This window comes from Cydia amplana, chromosome 2, assembly GCF_948474715.1.
Source record: "Cydia amplana chromosome 2, ilCydAmpl1.1, whole genome shotgun sequence".
NCBI classification, from domain to species: Eukaryota; Metazoa; Arthropoda; class Insecta; order Lepidoptera; family Tortricidae; genus Cydia; species Cydia amplana.
The window spans coordinates 5,931,341-5,954,582 of record NC_086070.1 but is presented as its reverse complement, the minus strand read 5'-3'; the positions used below and the strand labels follow the sequence as shown (position 1 = coordinate 5,954,582).

The 23,242-nt window shown below is 37.1% G+C and overlaps 2 protein-coding genes across 2 annotated transcripts in view; one reads left to right on the top strand and one right to left on the bottom strand.

Annotated features, from left to right (window-relative positions):
• The window catches only part of LOC134662046 (protein CREG1), a 550,933-nt gene that overhangs the window by 248,628 nt on the left and 279,063 nt on the right, over nucleotides 1-23,242 (bottom strand). The window lies entirely within an intron of this gene.
• Nucleotides 7,322-23,242, top strand: part of LOC134661992 (homeotic protein proboscipedia) — a 67,549-nt gene continuing 51,628 nt past the window's right edge. The window contains exons 1-2 of the mRNA XM_063518231.1: nucleotides 7,322-7,770; nucleotides 21,765-22,397. Coding sequence (XP_063374301.1) covers nucleotides 21,929-22,397 — 469 coding nt within the window. The 5' untranslated portion in view covers nucleotides 7,322-7,770; nucleotides 21,765-21,928. The remainder of the gene's footprint in view (nucleotides 7,771-21,764; nucleotides 22,398-23,242) is intronic.

The window sequence follows — 23,242 nt, the reverse complement described above, 5'->3', positions numbered from 1 at the left end:
AGTTTAATGCTCAAGAGCTCACAGAGCCACTAGGTAGATTAATTCATTAGAAATTAGGTAGTACATATGTAAGTACTTCAAATTTTTTGATACTTTTATTATAGTTTCTAAGATCCTGTTTCAGTCAATAGCTATTCCGATTATACTCGTGTCGCTTCAAGTCATTAAAAGAAAAAGAAATTAGACGTGGCAAAAAAATTGAATAATGTACTCTGAAAATACACTTTTGTTTAAAATTTTGCGTGTCATATCCCTCGGCGATATCATTGATACTCGATTAAAACGTGTAAAAATTCAACATGAAAACAACAATGTTGTGTTAGCTACCTCTTAAAATATGAAAAGCGTAAATATGCGGTGAAAAAACGGAGGTAGCTTATAAGTACTTAGCTGGTGTTGTTCCTGATAATATCCTCAAGCAACATAATAATTACTTAATATCTTTTAGTAATTTAGTAACCCAGCAACCATTATCGGAATAAAGTGGTTTAATTTATTCTCAACAAAAATTGCCTCTGTTTACCATAAAATCGCAATTCAAAACCAAGAGCCCGATTCAGATCTAACAACTTCTTATTTTGAAGTGGTTTTGATACGACATTGACGACCGACGACGTGTCTTAGTGATTGGGGAACAAATATACCGCCGCAACAGTAATACAGCTGGAGTTGACATCCGAAGGTCAGCTTTTGAGGAGCAACATTATGAAACACGGTATATAATATAGGAACCTAACCTTACTCAGTTACTTATTATTGCTCAGTGTTGCCCCACAGTTGCTCCACAAAAGTAGACTGTGGTGTTGATATGCACCTTAAATGTTGATTACCTGTATTTCGTTACATGCGTAAGAGTATATAACTATATAGCGTCGAGTCTGGAACTTGTAATTTAAATATTGTTATGCTATCACGCTCCACAGGCTCCTATTATTGCAAACTGTAATACCAAAGTACAAAAAAGGGTTATTTTCTCAAATTGTGAAGCGCACGTCGGTCGAACGCTGGGCCGAAATAATGATTAATGGTGGCAAATAAGCGGTTGCCGCGGGTATAAAAAGCTGAGGCCTTGCAGGCTGGTGCACTGACCCTGCGATGCACCCGTGCAAGTAATAACTAGGTGCATATACCCTACACCTGTATCTACTTATAGAACCTACGCTTCTTAGATATACTTTACGTGGAAACCAGGTAGGTACCGCCAGCATCAAAAATAGCGGATCTGACTATGCGTCAAAAGTATGTACCATTCTCTAACAGCTTAACAAAAAGAGATATGTTTCCATATGTAGAACAATTAGACTGTGACAGATTTGGTGTGAGATACTTTTGAATGCAAACTGTAGAGTTTTTTTTTATCTACGTAGATAAGGTTTTTTTATTGTAGAGTTAAATGCCTATTTGGAAAATATTCCAGATACTTATACCTAGGTCCTTATTTTGGTGCGTTGTTTTATCCGCTTCTATTTATGCTGACCGTACGCGTACGCTTGTCGGTTTTTGCCTCGAGCTCCTTGCCAATGAAGTATGGAATGCTAAAAGCATTTCAGATTACTGTTTCGAAATGTATTTGGAATATTATGTATACTAGATTACTAGATGATTTAAATTAAATATTTCCTTCATGGTTAGAATCAAACATGTTATCTTAGTACCTACAGTCCACACATTATCGCTAACAATTTTCGCACCTATGCAAAATTATTTTCCTACATTTCAGTGCAATGGATAAGTCTTAATTTGTGAAAATCTATACTAATTATTAAAAGTAAAAATTAATGGAAGTATTACATATTATATGTCAAACATAAAAAAAGTAAGCAGCCGTAGTTGATATCTAAAGAAAAGATATTGCTGTACAAACTGCACCAACAAGATTGATTGAATCCTCACCACTGCATTGGCCAGCGACGTGCAAAATAATCTTTAATTATTTCTGACTTCAATTAATCAAGGTACGCAATTAATATCTTGGGCTGTGTCAGTCAGGTAGCGGTGCCGACAGGTGGGCGCAAATCGACAGGAAACGCAGGGTAATTACAGGAACAGGAACGGGAAACGGGACTAAGGTCACCTGCACATCTTAGAATAAAGGATCAGCCACACCAACATGTTTCGAGTCTGATACAAAAGGCTAACACGAATCAGCAACAGCGGGCTTGTGATGGACGTGCTTTTGCTATTTTGTTATACCAGTGGCATACGGCTGGCCTGATGGTAAGCGATCACCGTAGCCTAGGACGCCTGCAACTCCGGGGGTGTCAAATGCGCGTTACCGGCCCTTCAACAACTTGAAATGTAATACTTTATTGCGTAAACGTGGTATACAAAGCATCAGGTTTGGTCTTGCAGCTTTGCTTCTAACAGTTTTGAATGATTTGCGAATTGAATTGAAATTAATTCACTAGACTTATAAGATTACACAAGGTAATCACAGTTCATGTACCGGTCGATATAAGTCTAACTTTGCTTCTGCAGTGTTACAGAACCAGGAAAAGGCGATGTCAATTTCATTTAATGAACTTCTCAAAACTATTGCCTCTGCGAAATCTAGTTCTCAAGACTTCCTAACACCGATCAGGCAAGACTACGAGCCGTCACCGTAATTTATGATAGTTAAACAGTTGACAGTCTGCGGACGTGAGCATCTGACGCTAATGAGCCGCAACCCTTTGGACACATGTCGCTCCAAATTATACCTCACACTTGCGGTCACCGGAGGAACCGCCGGCGTCGCCGAATGCGAAGGGTGCATCTCTCAAAGTTAGAGAAATGGGTATTTCACAAAACTACCCTTCTTTTATTTATTTAAACTTTATTGCACAATACACAAAAATAATGTACAAATGGCGGACTTAATGCCTAATGGCATTTTCTACCAGTCAACCATCGCGCCAAACAGAGACATGTAAAATTGGTGCAAGGAGAAAAAGGAATTTACTTATTAGAACTTAGTAAACAACTAAACAATTAATAAATCTGATAAACTACATGTAGAATACACAAATAAAAACACTAGAATATATATAATTAATATACTATAATTAATATATTTCATACAAACTCATAATATATAATATAATGATGAACGCTACTCGAACTCTTGTTTCAGCAGATACTTATGTAGCAACCGCTTGAAAGCTAACTTGCTCGGGGCTTGTCTTATAATGAGAGGGAGTGAATTCCAGAGACGACTCGCCTGGACAGCAAAGAAGTTAGTCATAAACCCAGTGCGGTGAGCAGGAATTGATAGTTTGAGAACACGAGATCGCAACTCAACGCCAGGGCGAGAGGTATAAAACGGGAACTTATTTCTTAGATATCCAGGAGCAGAAGGCTCAAACAAGATAGAAAATAGAGTACAAATTATTCGAAGTGATCTACGATGACGGATGGAGAGCCAATTGAGCTGGCGACGGTAATAGGAAACATGATCGTATATACGTAAACCAAAGATAAATCTTATGCCGTTGTTGAGGAGACGTTCAAGTTTGTTGAGGGACTCTTGAGTGGCATTCGTTGTACACACGTCACCATAATCAATAATTGGCAAAATCAACGCCTGTACCAACATCTTTTTCGTACTTACTGGGAGAAAATTCTTAAATTTATACAGAGTTCTTAGTGTGCCTGCAACCTTACTACTTACATCACCTAGCTGGCCGCTCCAGGAAAGGGTAGAATCAAAAATTAATCCTAAACTCTTAGCCTTAGTGCACACGGGAATGACAATTTTCTTTTGTAATACTGTTAGAATTTTTGTGAACTACTTTACATAGTAGGTACACTAACCTCAAAAACTGTGACGAATTAGACACAATGAATTCTAAAGTTCGTTATTCCATAACAACCGTTAAAGTTTATATGGGTAAAGCCATGTTGAATCATCAAAAATCGACTAGGACTCAAAACGGCAGCGAATTATGGGTACCTAGGTAGCGTGAACTAAATGAACAACATCCATCATTGTGTGAGCCAGTGACACCTACGGCCGTCATATAGCCCTGTGGGCCTGTAGTCACAATTGTCATACTCGTAAATATATTAAATATAGGTATATTCATTTACTTAAGTATTTGATCCATCTATGGTACGAGTAGATTTGGTAAATAGGTAGTTAAGTTTTTACGGAATCGATAATAATTAAATTAAAATCGTTAATAAATTAATTAAAGTCAAACTTTTATTTATTTAGTCGTGCACGCAAATTAAAAGTACAAACACAACGTAAATTACACTTTTTCCATTATTTAATATCTAAACAACAGTAATTGCAATTCACACCAGCTAAGCGGCTACAATAGTAATTACAATTACTTACGGCATATTACCCTTTAATTAAGCTGCTGCGAGCATTAATCACAGCACGGGCCACGATTACATCGGTTTCATTACTATAAATGTTTGAAACTTATTAAAGCTTAGATTCCGTAGGAAAATGAAGAATGGACTTTTCCTGTAATACAGTAGAGCATTGTTTCGATTTCGACGCAGATCAAGCACTCCATTCGGAGATACTGAGGGCCTACCGCGAACCACGTTCGACGTGTTGCCTCTCTGTTGCACTTGTAAAGTCGTACGTAAGTGTGAGAGGAGGCAACACGTTGAGGTTCACGGTAGGCCCTCTGATACTGGGTATTTTTAATCAAAATCCTGACTTGGGAGCAATAGAGCTCTATACTTCTCGAGCAATAGAGCAATCGATCTGTATGCGATCCGTTGCTTGAGAATAATCTAGGACTTTTCCGTGCTAGACTCGAATTGACTACACTGAAATACTCCTACTGAGTGTTTACTTCAAAGAGATCAGTTCAGTTCAGCGACTTGACCTGATCTGTGTGTGGTAAGAGAATTGAGCTACCTATTGGGAGTTTTGTCGCTGGTTTGCTAAACCTAGCCTAACCGAGAAGACTCCAGCAAGCAACTATAAGCTAGACCCGAACAGCTAGGTCCGAATTCAGCTAGGCCTAGGCCCGAGTGGGAGGTCGGATTCCTGAAATCCTGGGGACCAATTCTACTCAAGAAAGTGACAGAAGATTTATTACTTAAATATATATAGCCATATATTTTTGCTAGAACTACTAAGTAGCGATCTCATGGCCCCACAGTTAAAATTTTAAAACACGCCATTCAATATCAAATTGAATTACGAACTGTCGTCAAATTGCCGAATCGAATTAGTAAAACAGTACGCAAAAAAGCTAGTACTTTTTTTAGCGTGACGATTTGTGTTTACATAAAAACTCACTTAGGTACTCTATGTAGGTAGCAAGTAATGGTCAGAACGGGACCAGAATACGCGACTGATGAGCGGATCTCCGCGCAGAATACTTAAATAAGTTTTTAGCCTTATTTAATTATTCCATTTAAGTCTGCTCGTGAATATTCATCGGGGATTATTAACATTTTATTTTATACAAGTGACCACAGTATCTAGGCATTATTTTTCTGCAGCTGTTGCTATTTTTTTTTAATGATAAATTACGTAGTTTACCTATGTATGTAGGATAGGTACCTAAGTATCTATAACGGAGGTGTATAGGTATCTAAATATAAAACAAATACCGCATTTTGAAGAACATAAAACTGGTACCTACTCATGGCCTGAGAAGTAGAAAGAATAAAATTTAAACTCATCTTAAAATTTCGGTCGGCAGTTTAGTGTTGCTAAGAACTCTTACGAATTCAATTTTGCAAAACTGGTCTCATTTTACGAGACTATCGAGTTGTCTACCTTACATGTTTTACGAGAACTTTTTAATTTGGGCTATAGTTGTAAGTTGTGGACTAACGTTACCTGAGTTTACCTACGGTACGTAGTCGGATAATATGTATGTAGTTAGTAAACTTTTCACTCGTCTGATTAAATTAAAGCAATGGCTCAGAAACTGATTAGGTACACACACACTCTATTCATGCTTTACTAACGCAATAGATCAGGTAACCCAGAAAACGAAATTTGTACGTTTTCTTGTAGGAGAAAGAAGGAGAAGTGAAATAACTGCGTACAAATTACATTTGAAAAATTGTAAAAATGAAGAGTTTGATATACCTACGATCAAATTTATAAAAGAGCATTTAGCCTTGCCAAGTTAACTCTACCTATACAAATAAGGAAGTATACTTATGGAAGGACAAAATTCCTTAAAATTTAATTACCTAATCGACCAACTTATTAATTTGGTAATTATTAATGGTAGTTACTATGTATATGAGGCGTACATATTACAACAAATTTAGGCTATGGTACCTACGGTTTAAAAAGCCATAATACCACAATACAGAAAAAGAAGTCCTCAATTAGTTGTTGCCAAATCAAGGTCAACAAACCTATGAGCTAAATACGACGTTGTATCCACCAGCAACCGCCTCAGCCGTACAATGGCCGAGAAAAAGTCCTAAATCGTAGGGTGTAATTAAGGCGGCCACCCACCGCAGCGACCTCGAGGCTGAGGCCTTGACCGACAGCCCTAATGAGTTCACAGACGGAGAGGCCTAACCGGTGACACTGGAACTGCACCTTAACGACCCGCGATCGACTTCGAGAGAGCGATCTGAAAAATGAAGCTGAAAACTTACTTCTGCAGAAAAAGAATTTGTATACAATGGAATATTTGGCGACGTCTGGGGCTCTGAAAAGTTTCTACCTAAGGCGGACGCCATATTGTTGCATTGCATTTCTCATGCAATGCCCCGAAAATCAAACAACAAAAGGAAAATACCGACAAGCCGGTTACTAAAGTTTTTTACTTCATTTCAGCGACTGGCACGGAGCACTGCGGCCAGACGCGGTACGTCGTATGTAGCTACAACGCTAAACTTAAAACCCTCGTACGTAAAAGGCTTAAGTTTCACAAAACAGGTTTTCTTTAAAGACATTCTGTTTTTCAATTCAAAAGCTCGAACACGAGAGCTCCGCCTACACTTGATTTAAAATTAGAACTCTTGCGTGACAAACGCCGGTAACTTCAAATTATTATGCTCAAAAGTTAAACTTTATTCACGAGCGATAGAGCACATTATTCCGCGGTAGTTTATCTGCCGTAAGGTGGGTTGCTCCGTAAATGCTATTGGCCGAATCATGCAACGTGAAACAAACAAGAAACACGAGAGCGAAAGAGATGGCGCGACAATAAGCTCAGTGCTACATGTTTTAACTCGCGACGGGGTCACTAAAAATACGAATTTTATCCCTTCAAGACGTCAGAAGACAAAATTTAAAATCAAGTGTTTTTTATAAAGAAAAAACAATAATACCTAATCAATTCGATGTTTAAAACTACAACTCCAAAACGTCAACGACAGAGATAAAGCATTGATATCTGCCCGAGTGAGAAGAGTACAGACGATATAGCAAGTGAACGTTCCGCTTGGTCTCCCAAACGTAACGTCCAAGGGGTGTGCTTGCATTACTGATCTTAACGCAGCATGATAGAGATGAAATTGAGTTTTTTATTTTTGTGAGTTGCGACGTTTGGGTTGGTGGCGGGAGGAGCGGTGGGCATGGCGGGCCGAAAGCAGTGACGATTCGTTTAGTAGACAGTTGACAGTCGCCACGCCATACTGACATTCTGATACCACTGATAACAATTTTCTATAGATGAATATTTTTTGCTGATATTCCCGTATGGTGGCGTTTGGATACACGACATTGAACTCAGTGGATTTGTTACGAGGAAGTGTTTATAGTGAAGTGTTGTGATTGTTAAAATGACTGTAAAGAAGTTGTGTTGACTGTACGTCAGTGGAAAACTGAAATTAAATTGAAAGGTAAGTTGGTTTTGATAGTTCCCGTGTATGATGATGATGAGTATTGTATTTTTTCTGGTTGGTTTCTATAAGAACCTAATTCTTGAAATTTGTTATGCTCTAAATAGTATAGGTAGTTAGGTAGAGTGGATTTAAAAAACGAACCTAAATTATATGCTAAAACTACCCTCAAAATTGAAAGGTACTTTTGTTGCTTTTCGGGTTGTGTCAAGTTTTATGACATGTTTTATATATTTAACTAAACTGGTAAGTGAACAAATATGCCAACTGTGTATGATAGCTGTTTTGAATACCTGAGATAAGTGTGGGCTTGACATATTATGAAACATAGGTATCAATATAATAATATTTTTCGGGTATGTTTGAGATAAACAAATATGGTTATTGTTACGTTTTTGATTAGGTCCACACACATTTATCGTAGTAACTGTTTAATTGATTTTGGACAGTTATGCACAATTGCACACAACCAAATATTAACGCGACATAACACTTTTTATAAAAATAACGTTAAAATAAACGTGAAACTATTATACCTATTGTAATTTGACCAAATCTTATATTTCAATTGGATGTTTTTTTACAGATGTATCCTATAAGCAATGGATCCTAACAGAGATCATACTTAGGTCCATATGAATAAGTTTACAATTTAGGGATAAAATCAAATTATTATATTTAAAATTTTTGATGTGTATGTTTAAAGTACTACACCTATAGTACTATAACTATACTAAAGAAAAAAAATCCGCATGTTCCACTGGAGGGCTTGGTCACTTTTCTTTAGTAGGTATATGACAACTATTTCAGTTAATAACGCATTTTGTTCCGCTCTACAGCTGATTTACCTATGTATAGCACTCTGGAGAGTTTAATAACACACGTAGACACACATGTTGTGCCATAGGCACATTTAAAATACATGTGACTAAAGGTTTTTTACTTCAGTTTCAAATTGATTGACCGTTACCTGTAAGAATGAAGTGAGAAGTGAATAGCGTAATATAAAATAATGCTTAGTTTTATTTTCAAATCATAATGAACCTTGATAGATAATACAGTAACTTTGTTACATTCGTTTCGTATCGTTTTAAACGATATTACATACAAAAGTAGCATCGTGTTATGATCTCCCTACATACAAGCGACAAACATATGCATCAAACCTACAAATAATTAACTTAAACAAAATATTCTCTTTTAACTTTAATACTTAAATGCAAACGTTAAACAATACGCCGCAGAAAAAGGAATTGTCAATGTATTTTTGGGCCAGCCTGTATTTGTACACATTTGCTTCAAACCTCACGTACAAGTAGGTAGATAACTCAACATACAAGTAGGTAGACAACCGCTCAGTCTAGTCCAAATTCAAATATCTAGAGAGTGCGGACCCGCCTCCGTCGCTGGGCGTACGCGGACACGCCCACCGACGGCCGTGTACGAACACTACGGACGTATATACCGACGATATGGTAAGCCATGTGTTTACAATTTAAGATAATTCCACGACGAGGAAAATTTCAATACTGTATATACTGATCAAAATTGGTACACCCAGTTTTAGATGATTCGTCGGCCGGAGTACTATAGCCCGATTAAATTACATCCGTATAATCATCTGTCAAATGTAACAAATCGTTAGTCCGGTCCTATCTGTAATTTTGACATTTCTACTAGAAATAGACAACATTTAAGAACGGTCTGTAAGAGGTTGCTAAGTTTCATGAATGAAGGGGTAAAATTTTAAGTAGAGCACATCTGTGAATATGCTAAGACTAAGACTGGTGCTCTAAAAAAAATTTGGTTGGCCCTATCAATATCTTGATAGTCGTAATCAAGCATCTTGATTCCATACGAGCCTAACAAGAACTTAGACACATCAAATAAGGTAATTCTGATTGCTATTACTATATCTATGTAACTGAACCAATTAAGATCTTGTTCAATATTTACACGAAAAATAATTATGCTAACTAATTGATCCTAGCAAGATCAACTAAGGGCTTGACAATTATTATCATGATAAGTTACTGTACCAACTAATACAAACAAGTCAGTTTAACTAAGATGTAGGTCAATATTAACATGAAGAATTACTGTATTAACTATTTGACCCAAATAAGTTCAACTAAGTACATGATTACCTCGACTAATGCACCTTATTAGCCTGAACTAAGATATTGTTAAATTTGAATCTCAATTGTTTAATCATTTCAACTAAGATGTAAATCAATGTTAACATGAAGAATTACTGTATCAACTATTTGACCCTAATAAGTTCAACTAAGAACATGATTGCATCGACTTATGCATCTTATTAGCCAGAACTAAGAAATTGTTAAATTTGAATCTCAATTGTTTAATCAGTTCAACTATGAAGCTTGTCTAGTACAATATACCATTCTTCATCAATTGTACTAGTACAATAAAACACAACAACAAACAACAAGCTTCATAGTTGAACTGATTAAACAATTGAGATTCAAATGTAACAAAGTAAAGTTTTATGAAAAGGGGGTAAATGAATAAAACAAAAATATATATAATAAGATGTTATTTATTCATCTAAACATTTAGAAAACTAAACGTTTTACATTTACAAATCGAACTTTCTTTTACATACCTTACATATATATTATAATTAACATTTAAAACGGGCTTCAAATATAAGGACCGTTTGGCGTACAACCGTCGATTTCCCCCTTATGGGTACCCGTTGGCGGCAGGCTCGGGGACGTCTGTCGCCTACACGAGGGTCCCTGGGATGGCCAATGCGCAAAAAATAGCGCACTCTTAGAGAAGTAAAGGGAAACAGTTCCTCCGAAGTCGAGTCCGCAGTTCGGACAGCCGCTGGCGGGGTTTCGGAAGCATGGTCCCGTTCGTTTCCCGTGCCTCGCCTTAAAGCCTTGAGGCGGCCAACAGGGGTATTACTGGGTAGACCTGGGGTCTCATTAGTCCACAACAGGGATTCCCACATAACCATCCCGGCCCGTCCCCGCGTCTTTTATTCCCGTCGCCGCGATTATCACTTGCTCCATGTTGCACATACACTATTATACATTAGGTACACAAAGCAAAGGTAACACGTTCACTGTTCCAGGCTTGCCGTGAAATAAAGGCACAAGTAAAGTTTATTTCGTTGACGCGTACTTGAATGACTAAGTAGTTGAATGTTGAACGTCGAGGCTGAGACTGACTCCCCACTCGCACGGTCACAGGCGCCGCAGGGGCGCGGGCGGGGAGGACCGCGGGTGCACCGGCGCCCCCCTACTTATCTCTTGATTGAACGGATTAACTGATTATTTAATTTAATTATGAAGAAAATCGATTTAACAAATAATTCTTAATAGAATGGAATATTAGTTTCGTAATTAATACAATAACTTGATCATAATGGCATTGAATGTTTTATCTTCGTTGTTCTAAATATTATATGTTTAGTTGATTAAAATACCAAGTCTTATGTAAATCAACAAAGAGTAAATAATCACATAAACTATTAAAATGTTCATAACTATTAACATATCTATCTGTTTTAATTAATTTGTTAAGGATTGAATCAACCTACGTTACATAATTATGCCAACAAGTTAATGATAGATGCAAAGTATACAATTGTTAGGATTAATAACATACCTACTTTATTAGTTCAATCACAGATACACTTATTGTTTTAAGTAATCAGGTTTCTTTGATTTATATAAGATCGTTATTGTTATAATTAACTTAACGTCAACTAAGAGAAAACTGCTCTTAGTTGGTCTTCATTTTTTAGAGATGTGTTTATTAGAATTATACCTAGACAATTTGGGTTCAATTTGGAAAATGTTAAAGAACAGTTTTTATAGGATTTACCATCGGGTCTACTACATACTCTAACAACCTAGTGTGAATGTCCCCAGGCCAATGTGTTCAAAATTACGTGTAGGTAATTTTAACACGAAAGTTCACGACAGCACGTGACCATTTTTATATCCAAACGTCCCCTAGGGATAGGTCCCATTTTCCTCTCCAGATATCAACATTATGTTAACATAATTATTTAGATGTATATTAACCACAGCCACAGAATAAATAATAGTACTAAGTACAGCAGACATACTCTCTAACAAAACGCGTCTGTTACGATCAGCACAGATACGGCCGCTAGGTGGCGACAGCGCCACGCGCGGCTTATGGCTTTCCCCAGAATTGGGTCCGAACGGATGTACTTTTAGCTACCTGTAGCAAAGCGACGAAATCGCGGAGTGAGACACGCCTGCCACAGCTATTGTCCCTTCGTGTGCTTTTTTTGGATTTATAAATTATTATAAGAGTTAGGAGCATTCAAATTCAAAACATAAACCAAGAGCATATACATATAGGTACTTACATCCCTAAAACCACGTATACATCTAGCGGAGGCTAGCTCACAAAACACCGACTACGCTCATACATTATGTAACGTGTGGCCTACAGTACAACACACGAGCGGAATTCAGCCCGTACATGTTTCAGGCACGTTACATAAGGAACTTCCACTCTCGTGTTTATGCATGAAGCTGCCCCGTATGTATATGAATTACGTGATATTATGGTGTGGAATGTAGCGGTTGCTTGTTAAAACTGGAGTTCAGACATGTCTATGTATTTTAAGAAGAGGCGACGAACAGAAACAAGGATTTACTTGGAAATAATAACCTTACACAGATCGACCTACGCGTAACCTCAAACTAATCAGAGCACTAGCTCTGATACTAATTTTGGGTACCAGATAACCATATACCTATATAAATACTTAAATACATAGAAGTCAACCATAATAGGATAAAATATCTGCGATAAACATCATACATACAATAGTTATTTGTACAACAAGTGATCAAAGTTTGATATTTCTTCGAGTGCTTATTTTGAGTCCCGTGCAAGCGAAAGATTCTATAATAGATTAACGAGCGTAGCGAGTGAATCTAATTTAGAATCTTGAGCGTAGTAAGGGACTCAAAAGCGCACGAGATGTAAATAACTTTGATCTCGTGTAGTACACAACATTTTTCACCTGAGCAGTGAGAACATACCTATTAGACAACTTGAAAAATGTAATCCTTCTTCATCACTTAATGCCTGCACTCATGTTGTCTTAAGAAATACAAACAATTAAGTTTAATTACCGCAATGGAACAAAAAACAAAACGTAATAATAAATTCCAGTAAAATAATATAGAAATAACAAACATTAACTGACACTTCAATCGACAACTTTTTTTTGTAAAAAAAATCTTTGTAAGATACGGTCCGAATTGCGGATACGTACTATTTGTCGACTATGGTAGAAATTCTTAAAAGTAAAATAATTAATTTTGCGTGATGATCTGTGTATTTTTTGAGTTCATTATTTTAATTGTACAATAAAATACCTAAAATATAGTATTTTATCAGTGTTTATCAAATCTTAAACTTTATTTTTATTAATTAATTATTACGAATTCATACTCGTACGTGGTTTGGAACGTTGCGGTCTGAAGTTTTTCGGGGGTCTATTATAAACCGTGAATATACCGTTGAATGTCATTTTAACTTTTTTTTTGTCTGTTTCTTTTTGCTAACAGTGTGAAAGGGACAGAGATAATAGAACCCAAGTATTTCGAACTTTTATTAGACCCCGCATGTTGAAATGACATTTGACTATAAAGGTCACTTGAATGTCATTTTGTCTCACTCAGTGAGCAAAATCGCATTTTGCTCACTGTTTTTAAGAATCAAAGTACCCTAGTTCGAGCTGCTGAGGTGAAAATAAGTCTTCTTACCAGTATTCGAGCCCGGAGCCTTCAGCTTCCTTAGGCAGAGTCACTACCGACTAACTAAGGGTAACATTCCATTTCTGACCGCAGCTGCACTACTGGTACTGAACGCGTCGCTGTTACTGTCAATTTCCATAGTAAAATGAACAGTACTGCGGCTGCGGTTGGAAATGGACTGTCACCTTAAGACTTATAGAAAGCCTTTGACCTTATTTCATATATACTCAAAAGCAATAAGTTTTTGCCAAAAATTTAATTTTTGATACATACTTTTATCGCTGACTGTACTTTCCTTGCAACAGGCAACTAAACTCATCGAGACAATTCCAACAAACCCCCAAACACGATTAGTTTGCGTTGTTTTATCACAGAATTTCTATGGTCACCCCCTACGTCCGTCATCAGATCAGCTCGATGGTACCATAATACTGGATTGGTACCATATGGTACCATAATTTAGCTTGCAAGATTTGACCCGAACATAAAGAGCTGAGCGGTCAAGCTCGATAAATCGAGATATTTTTTCATTCAAATAAGAACTCCACATCGGGTTTGACCACTCACCCCTCGATAACATACATACAAACATGACAAGTACAATAAAAGCTTGTAAAAAATATTGTACAGTTTCATTGTAGACACTAGTCAGGCTATGAATTTCCGCGTGTCAAATACGTACCCGGATTCTCAAACGCGCTGCACCCCTTTGGTGATCCATCACGATTCAATCTGAAGCGCGACACCGCGTCTTACGCGTAATTACTGCTGTTCAGATACAGGCTGATACTCATTCTCAATCATACTATATTGTCCTTTAAAAGAGTAATAGAAGTTATTAGGGACTAATTTAAATAAAAAAAACAACGGGTTGCACTCCGGGAGTGCCGGCAGAAGTGAAAACTCAATGACTAGTGCAAAATGTCTGTATAATTGAGGTTAACGCCATCTAGCGTTATTTCGTGGCATTACTGGAAACACCTAATCACATCACTGTTAGTACTCGAGTTATATTAATACCAGTTAGAGGGAAACTCACTAGATGGCATTTAAATCAATAAAGAAAAACTCAATGACATTGTAACATTTTTTCGATCAATAGGCTTTTCTTCGTAAGACTATAAAACGATATACACTAGGTATATCGTTTTACAGTCTTACGAAGATTTAATTTGTTTTATAGAGGTTTAATTTGTTTTTCTTCAATATTATTGTAAAATATTTTAAGTGACTATAATAGCGATAAATCCAATTAAAATTCATATAACACCCAACGAATCACATAATTATGAGTGTATGATATTGAACAAATTCATTTTTTATTTAAATTTTATTGCACAAAATACATGTATACAACAATGTACAGTTGGCAGACTTTGTGCCAAATAGCATTCTCTACTCTCTACGAGTCGACCACAGGATGTAACAGAAATACATGCAATGCTTATTTGATTGAATTAAAAAAACTATATGTACTTACTTATAAACTATTAATTGTTATAATAGTTACTGATGGATATTCTTACTGTATTCTTTGAGTTGAGATGATAAAATACTTAATAACGAATATTTTTCAAGAACTATTTTTTTCATTCAAATAAGATTCTTCGTTTAACTAATAACGCGCTATAGTACCTACATCCAACTATCCCTCCAAACCATCTTCGCTTAATGAATTAAATCCAACACTTTCGCAACAACTCCCGCGCGATCCATCACAAATCCTGATGTAGCTTATTCCTGCCTGCACAAACACATTATGACAAATTTCCCCGCTTCAATAATACATTTTAGATATGCATAAGTACATTATATAACTTTTCTTGAGCTGAATAGTTCATTACTAACTGTTCATTCGAATATATTTTATATATTTTAGAAATATTTATAGCTGTTGGTTTTAATAAAATAAAATAAATAAATATTTTGTTTTAAACTACTAAAATGAAAAATGCATCTCACTATTTTCGCAAACTTCCTCAAGATTTGATTCCAAAAGACTTTGAAGTGACTAGGTGACAACCTAAACACACAAAACTACGTTAAGTACCTACTCGTAGTTGTATTGATACATTTTTATCTCGTAGTTTATTTTAACTAAATAACCTACAGAAGTTAACTTGTAAATAACAAAACGACATCCATTTAAGTGTAACGTGAAAATTATTAATACAAAAACCACTCTCAGTCGAAACTCAACATTCTTGTTATTTCCCTATCGATTCATCTTATCGAGGTTGCACTGTCTTTAAAAACTAATATACAATCTAAGTCATTTTAGTCTAAAATACATTTTAGTTTTGATTCTAAAGAAACCTTTCTCATGCAATCACCATTTCGATCTTTTCTACTATTCAACTATTTCTTTTCTTTCTATCTTTTATCTTTCTTCTATCTTTTCAACTATTTTGACCGCAGTTTGCACTCAATGTAGGTACCTTTTTGTTATAGCTTTTACAATAAGTAGGTGTCATTGTGCATTGTTTTCAGTTAGTTGATCTCTTAAATACCGCTGATAGTTTTTCCTTTATCTGTAATTTTTACATTTGTGTTTGTTAGAATGAAACAAAATTTAGCAGAGGTTTACCAAATTTTATGAAAAAGGCTGATTTTTTTTTTTCAACCAGTAGATACATAATCTCAACAACTAAAATGAACTCAATCCTTGCACCACTTTCGCGATCCCCGCGATGGCCGCGATCCATCACGAATCCCGGCGATGCCAGACGTTTATGGGCACATTATGACGAATACCTTCCGTAACACGCATTCACTTTGTCAGTAGTGCGTGATATTGGCCCATGAGGTTTATTTATTGCATTGCATTACATGTTGCTTTTACTATGTTTCCACATTGGTACGTGATTTCAAATATTATTATATTATTTTCGCTATTTTTTATGCTTGCAATGTTTGTCGTTCGAACACCATATTTGTGCAAAATTGATGTATAACCTTTCCGATTTTAGATCAAGTTCGCTATAGATTTACTATGGCGCACTTGAGCTTAGAAAAGCAGACAGATTATACCCACAGTCAAGAAATAATATGAGATCTCTAGCAGCTTTCATACAGACAGTCATGGCAACAAGATATGAAATTGTACATAAATTAAATTCCTTGACTGTAGGTACATGTAATGTATTCAGCTACCAATAAGTTGTCACATTGAAGTGAACCCCAAAATGGTTTAAAAATGACTAACTACTACCCACCTTAAACAGATCTTCAAAATTACAAACTTACGTTCGTACGTAAATCTAGTATACCTATAAGAACGCGAAACAATAAAATCGTTTTATTACTTCAAGGTTATTCCCCAGCAAGAATTATAAATTTCCATTCATTGACGATAATCAATTGGAACCATGGTCACCACTGTAAGTTCTCGTTGGTTTGTTGGATGGTCTGGTCGTTGGTTTTATTTCATTTTCTTATCGTGTACCTTTTCTTTCGTGTATTGTTTGAGAATATACGGCATACGATTAAATAAAATCGTGTACCTATTTCTCATTCAGGTCCTCTTGTCGACACAACATCCTTAAAAACTCAGTTTAGCTCCATATTATCATAAAATCAACCATGCCCAGCCGAATATAGTTGACGAGAATCTTTAAATACTTAGTCGGAAAGAATTACAAAATAGTAAAAATCAGAGTACAAGATAGGTATTCAGACTTCTTTTAAAATGGTCTGAACAGTCTATAAAGGCAGATTTCCTCGCTTGATTTATATCTGTCGCAGTTGCAGAATTACCTCATCAGACAAGAGACGTTTTGTCCACTATTAACCCATTCGCACGCGATGCACTGAGCCCGAGACAAGCATCCTACATGTCTCGGCCGATTAACATCAAGCATGGTTACACTTGCCTCGCAAATGTGACCTCAAGATTCATAACAACAAAAAATACTCAAAAGCATCATTGAATGTTTTCAACCGATGGCGTTTATAGTTTTTACAACTCAAAAGGCACAAGACATTTTTATAACAAGAATATTGAATAAATAGGTTTTAAGTGGCTTTAGAAACATATAAACGTAATGCAGCATTCTGTCACGAGATAAACGAGTTATGAGACAAAACGCAGACAAAGAAGTCAAAGAGTCTGTTTTCTGGAGGCAACAGGTCTCATTAGTGAAATGTGATTGTAATAAGCTGCCATAAAAATACCCGATAGTCTAAGCAGCACAAAAATACAACAATTAGTACCTATAGTAATCGCATGAGACGCTTATAATGGGAATGGGAGGAAATTGTTGGCAATGTCACAGTTTGTGAACGCCGACGTAAATTCAGCAGAAACACCATGCGGTAAGTATATAGATTGTAAGTGGATATTATACAGTTTCAGATTTGCAGACGGTTTATTGACCTTCTAAAAGTAGGTAGGTAGGTATTAAAAGTGTGTCGACTTTTGTTCACAAGTGAATCACCTTTGAGTCCCTAGACTGTATAAATGGGTCATACACAGCAATTGGATTTACACCTCTTCGATGGACTTACCCCAAGTTAAGGGCTATAAAGACTAATTTTCTGGTTGAAAATTTATCCGTATGAAGAGATTTTTTCAACATCATTACTTTTATGCACATAAGCTGTTGTCTATTGTCCTCAGAAGTGAATACTTTCGTTTTAAAATATGTATAATATATAACGGCAACGACTTCAAACATATCCGTTGGTAATGTATATACTTTAAAAAAAGCATAATATTTTATTTTATTCTTTCAGAAGTACTTTGATTTTTTTTAAGTTTTATTTTTCTATTTTTAGTTTTAAGCTTTATGAGAGGCGTTACGTGAGACGCACGTATGAGAAAATGGCATGGAAATCGGCTTGGATTACAGTTACAGGAATTACCTGAAATTTATTTTCAAAGTATTTTGAGTCAACAGAAACCTATTTAGATAGCATGCGTTATGCGTTGTTAATTTATAAAAGTCATAAAATAAGGGATATCCTAACATAATATATACCTACTAAAAGCCTAACAGAAAGCAGATTTTACAACATATGAAGAGAACAATGACACTATGTATTAGCGTACGCAATCATATCTCGTGGTAAAGTATCACTCATTTGCAGTTATCAGATCTCAGAGTTTACAAACATAATATAAATTAGACATTATGATTCATGGCTTATTTTGTGTAAATAAAATTATTTTTACAATAGAAATTATGCTCAAGGGCAATGAAAATGAGTGAATATTTTACTGAAATGAGTGGCTGTAATCAATTATATTTAATTTAGGCACCTACATTAAAATAAAACTAGTGTAAAAACTGAATAATCAAAACCAAAATATATTTAATAAAATAACTTGATTTGTTCCCTAGTTCAAACAAAACCAAGTAGGGTAGTCTGAGGAAACAACACATCTAGAAGTTGTTGTGATCAGTTGTGAGCAATTCGACACATCAGGGCAAATAAATAAGTGTAAGTGTTCGCGATCAATTTAAAATAAGGTATGTTACTGTACATATTTACGCTATCTAGGTACCTACGAAAGATTATGAGAATCGTCCTTGTACCACTATATTTCTTGTTTTTAGTTGAATACCCGTTATCCAAATCATTTTCTAGAAAGTACTTACAAAGTAAGTACAGCTTCAAAATTGAATGGACACTTTATGAATTCATTCATTCATAAAGTAGCCATGTAATTTTGCGACTGGGTGCAATGTTCGTGGAGGACTGGAGTTGGCATTGGCAATATACACTGATTATTAAATGAAATCTAATCTCATTGTTTCTTGCTGTTTACTACCATTTGTATTCTTTAGACAACGAAAGAAGGAAACTATCGTACGGCGTTCGCCTACACGGACAATACCGCTAAACTTTATATGTAGGTATGCTTGCAATTTCAGCGGTATCAAAACCGCGATGCCCACCTTTTAGTTACAAGTAGGTACCTATATAAGTATATAAAGAATTAAAGATTTATTTATTTTATACTAGTAAATTAAAATATTAATTACTCTATATAAACTAATCCATACAAATGTATATTGTGATATTTTTATAACTACCTATGTACTTGTTACTAGTGTATTAAGGTGACACACGGATATTTCTCCAGCAGCATTACTGCTACAGCGTTGACGCAAGCGAAGTCACTCTCACTCAATCTCCCTGCAGCAGTTACCTCCAATAATGCAGCCGCGTTCCGATTAATTCCGATTAATTGTGTTGATGTTGACAGGTTAGGGACAATTCTCACCATCCGTTTTTTTTAGTAGCCGAGTATTCTATTTAAATCTCAACCATAGGTTTAGGTAAAAATTTCCCATCAACCGTCTATGTTAAGCGGTAAGCCTATAGCACTTGTGGTCAGCAAACCTGCTCGCCACAATACATAGTACCCACAATATATAGAACAGTGGGCGGCCTCCGGACGCACGCCATTCGATTCCCCGAAGAGGAAATCGTTACGGCGGGCAAATTGGACCCTAACCACTAGTTAGAGGACCGACATGCAAGCAGGGTTATTTACTTCTTGTATTTATTGTGAACAAAGCAGGATTTCTCAACAAATGAACTAGTTCAATAAGAGTTTGAAGGAGATTTGTGTTTATGCCAAGTAAAAAAATTAACAATAGGTAGGCAACATATAGGTAATAATACATTTTAATTATTTAACAAAAAATATATTTTTCTTAAATTTATTTCATTGCTTCTTATCACGTAGGCACCCCTTTAGGGCGCGGACGTGTGGCGTCGCTTTTATGGTCTGCAACTGGTGGACACCCTACCGCCTAGATGTAAACTCGAAAACGTCCGCGACTCCCCGCAACGGCTCCCAGACCGAATGTCAATTAAAATTCAAACCGCGTTCGAAATACGATTTTTTCCACTGGAATTTGCGGCGCGCCCGAGAGAAATGGCGGGAACGCACCTTTTTGTTTTATTTTATTTTTGAAAATGGAACGGCTGGCGGTTAAACCTATTTTAATGCGTATGGGTTGCTCTGTGTTTTGAATTAAAAATTTCCTTCTACGCCCCGCATGAGAATGCGAACGAGCAATGAAATGTAATTTCCTTTGTGTTATGAAAATCTGTTGTATTCTTTATGTGTGGCTCTGTCTGGTAAAAATAAAATTCGATCATTGTAGTAGTTGTTATTATATTTTAACCGGAAAAACTTTTGACGCCTGACTATAGTGACTATACTAGGATAAGATTATCCCCCAAGAAAGAATCCTTGCTTTGTCTCAGACATTTCCATTTGCATAGCACGGCAGTCTTAAATTTGGTGATCCCTCTTGTCTCGCGACGGGGTGCAGGTTTTACGCCGCGTTTCACTTTTCCTGAATTCCCTCGGGGGACCCTTAAAAACGCATAAAAACGAGAGCACGAGGGCCTACTTATGAATTTGTTTATGGCGCTATTTTAGCGATGTGTAGAGTAAAATGTGGCGGCTTATTTAATGGTCGTATAACTAATTTTATGTCCAAGTTCTATGAACTGAAGTAAGTAAGAGATGTAAAATGGTAGAATACCTATAAGGCTATATACCGGGATAATTAGCTCATTATTTGTAGTAGGTTTATGATAGATATGTATTTAAATGCTTTTAATGTAATGACTTTCGATCCACTGACCAAGGGTAGTTATTCTTATTTACTATATTAACCTTTTGACGTGAGAGTTAATTTGGACACCTAAGTGCCATTTCTTGGACGATGGTCATGAAACCTGTAACATTTACACAAAGGCCGCACATGCGCATAATGTCCATGCGTAATACGATTTAGATAAACCCACACATTGACCCATCATGCGATTACCAGTTCATAACAATTTTAATAACTTTATTGTTGTCTCGTCGCTCTGCGCTCCATAATGTTTATTGCAACAATAAACAATTCCGGGCACTCATTACTGGCGAGTTCATCACGACGTCAAACGCTCAAATTATTCGACACAGACCACGTAATGACGAGTTCGCATAATTGCAGAATAACCGCGAACAGCCTCCTGGCCGCGTTTAATTTCACAATTTGGGACTATTAGACAAAGACTTGTACCGTACTTAACAGCATGACTTATTCAGTGCTCGCTCTGAAAAAAGTAATCTCAAGGTCCTGATGACTATCTTAATTAATTATATTCTTTCTTTTGTTTAAGTTAAACACAATTGTACCCTTTAGGATAAGAAAACATGATGTGAATTGTCTCTCATTCGACCAACATTATCTTTTACAGATATAATGACGCTGCTGTTGGAAGTAAGCACAATAGCTTCGGGAAGCAGTTATATCAATTCCAATGCGTAAACGAAAATGTTAACGCATGAGGCCAAACGGAAGGCAGAGTCGTCACGTAAATGATCGCGCATTGGTTGTTACGCGTCACCGGCACCGGCAGCGATGCAAGAGATATGCAACACCGCGCTGCCGCTGGACAGTAACCCGCTCGTGCGCAAGATAAAATGCGAAGAGTTCCCCGCCATCAGAGGGAAGCAGCCCGTCAGAGGCATGGGGGTACGCGATGAGATGGAGGAGGAGTTCGCCGTGAAGAGCAGGAGTACGCCGCCCATGGGGCCCGCACCCGACCGCATGGAGCATGGCGGCAACGGCTTCTGGCTGGCCGCCGTCACCGCCGCCGGCGCGCCGCACCCCATGCTCGAGACCTGCACCGAGACCGGCTTCATCAACAGCCAGCCGTCCATGGCCGAGTTCATGACCGCGCTGCCGCAGCTCGGCGGCGGCGAGCTGAGCCCGCAACACACGCCGCCCGGCTACGTGCCCGACCTTCCCTCCCCGGGCGGCGGCCTCAACGTCCCCGAATACCCTTGGATGAAAGAGAAAAAAACCACGAGAAAAAACAGCCAGCAAGGTCAGTGACGCATTGCATTTATTTTAGCGTGTTTAGAGGGAATATTGTATCGCACCGCACCATCGCGGCGCGGCGGTCACTTACAACGAAATAGCTACTCCATCACGAAACGACGTTTCGTTTCGTAAGCGCCTAACTGCCGCGTGAATAACTACTTCGGAATTATTATTGTGCCTTTCAACGGCAGCAACAAATGGCCATTCAACCATTGTGTTCTGGTTCACGGTCCCAGAGTTTCTTTAATGAACATCAAATTACTCTGAAATATATTGAATTGTGAGGCTCACGACGTTTTGTGTGGGTAACTGTTGTCGGTGGGAGTGGTGTTGCTGTCGCGGCGCGGGCGCAGGGCGGAGCGACCGCGCCGGCATTATCCGAGCCACCGACCCGCCACGACTCCTCTAACGGAACGGAACTCGACATGCACTATAACCACAAATTATAAGTGAGAACTTTTTAGATCATAATTTACATGCTGACAACTCATATAACATGCTATCTTGCTATGTAGGATTTATGTCGCTTCACTAATGATGTCTAAAAAACAGAAAGACATGTATCATTTGAATTTCCTTAGGCTAACTAGTAGTAATGTTTTTTGACAACTCGCCTTACATATTGGACTCCCATCAATTTTAGAACGTAGCGTACCGTTACTGCGTGGCACGGATTTGGTTATATTTACAAACATACTTTGACAAAGAACAGATTCTATTTTTTTATGGGGTATTTTGACAATTAGAGTAACAATAGCCGAAAGCAAAGACGGAATGACCCCAAATTTGTCGTCGGGACAAACGGTGGGTCAAACAAAGCGGGATGAGATGATCCATCATCATTGAGTC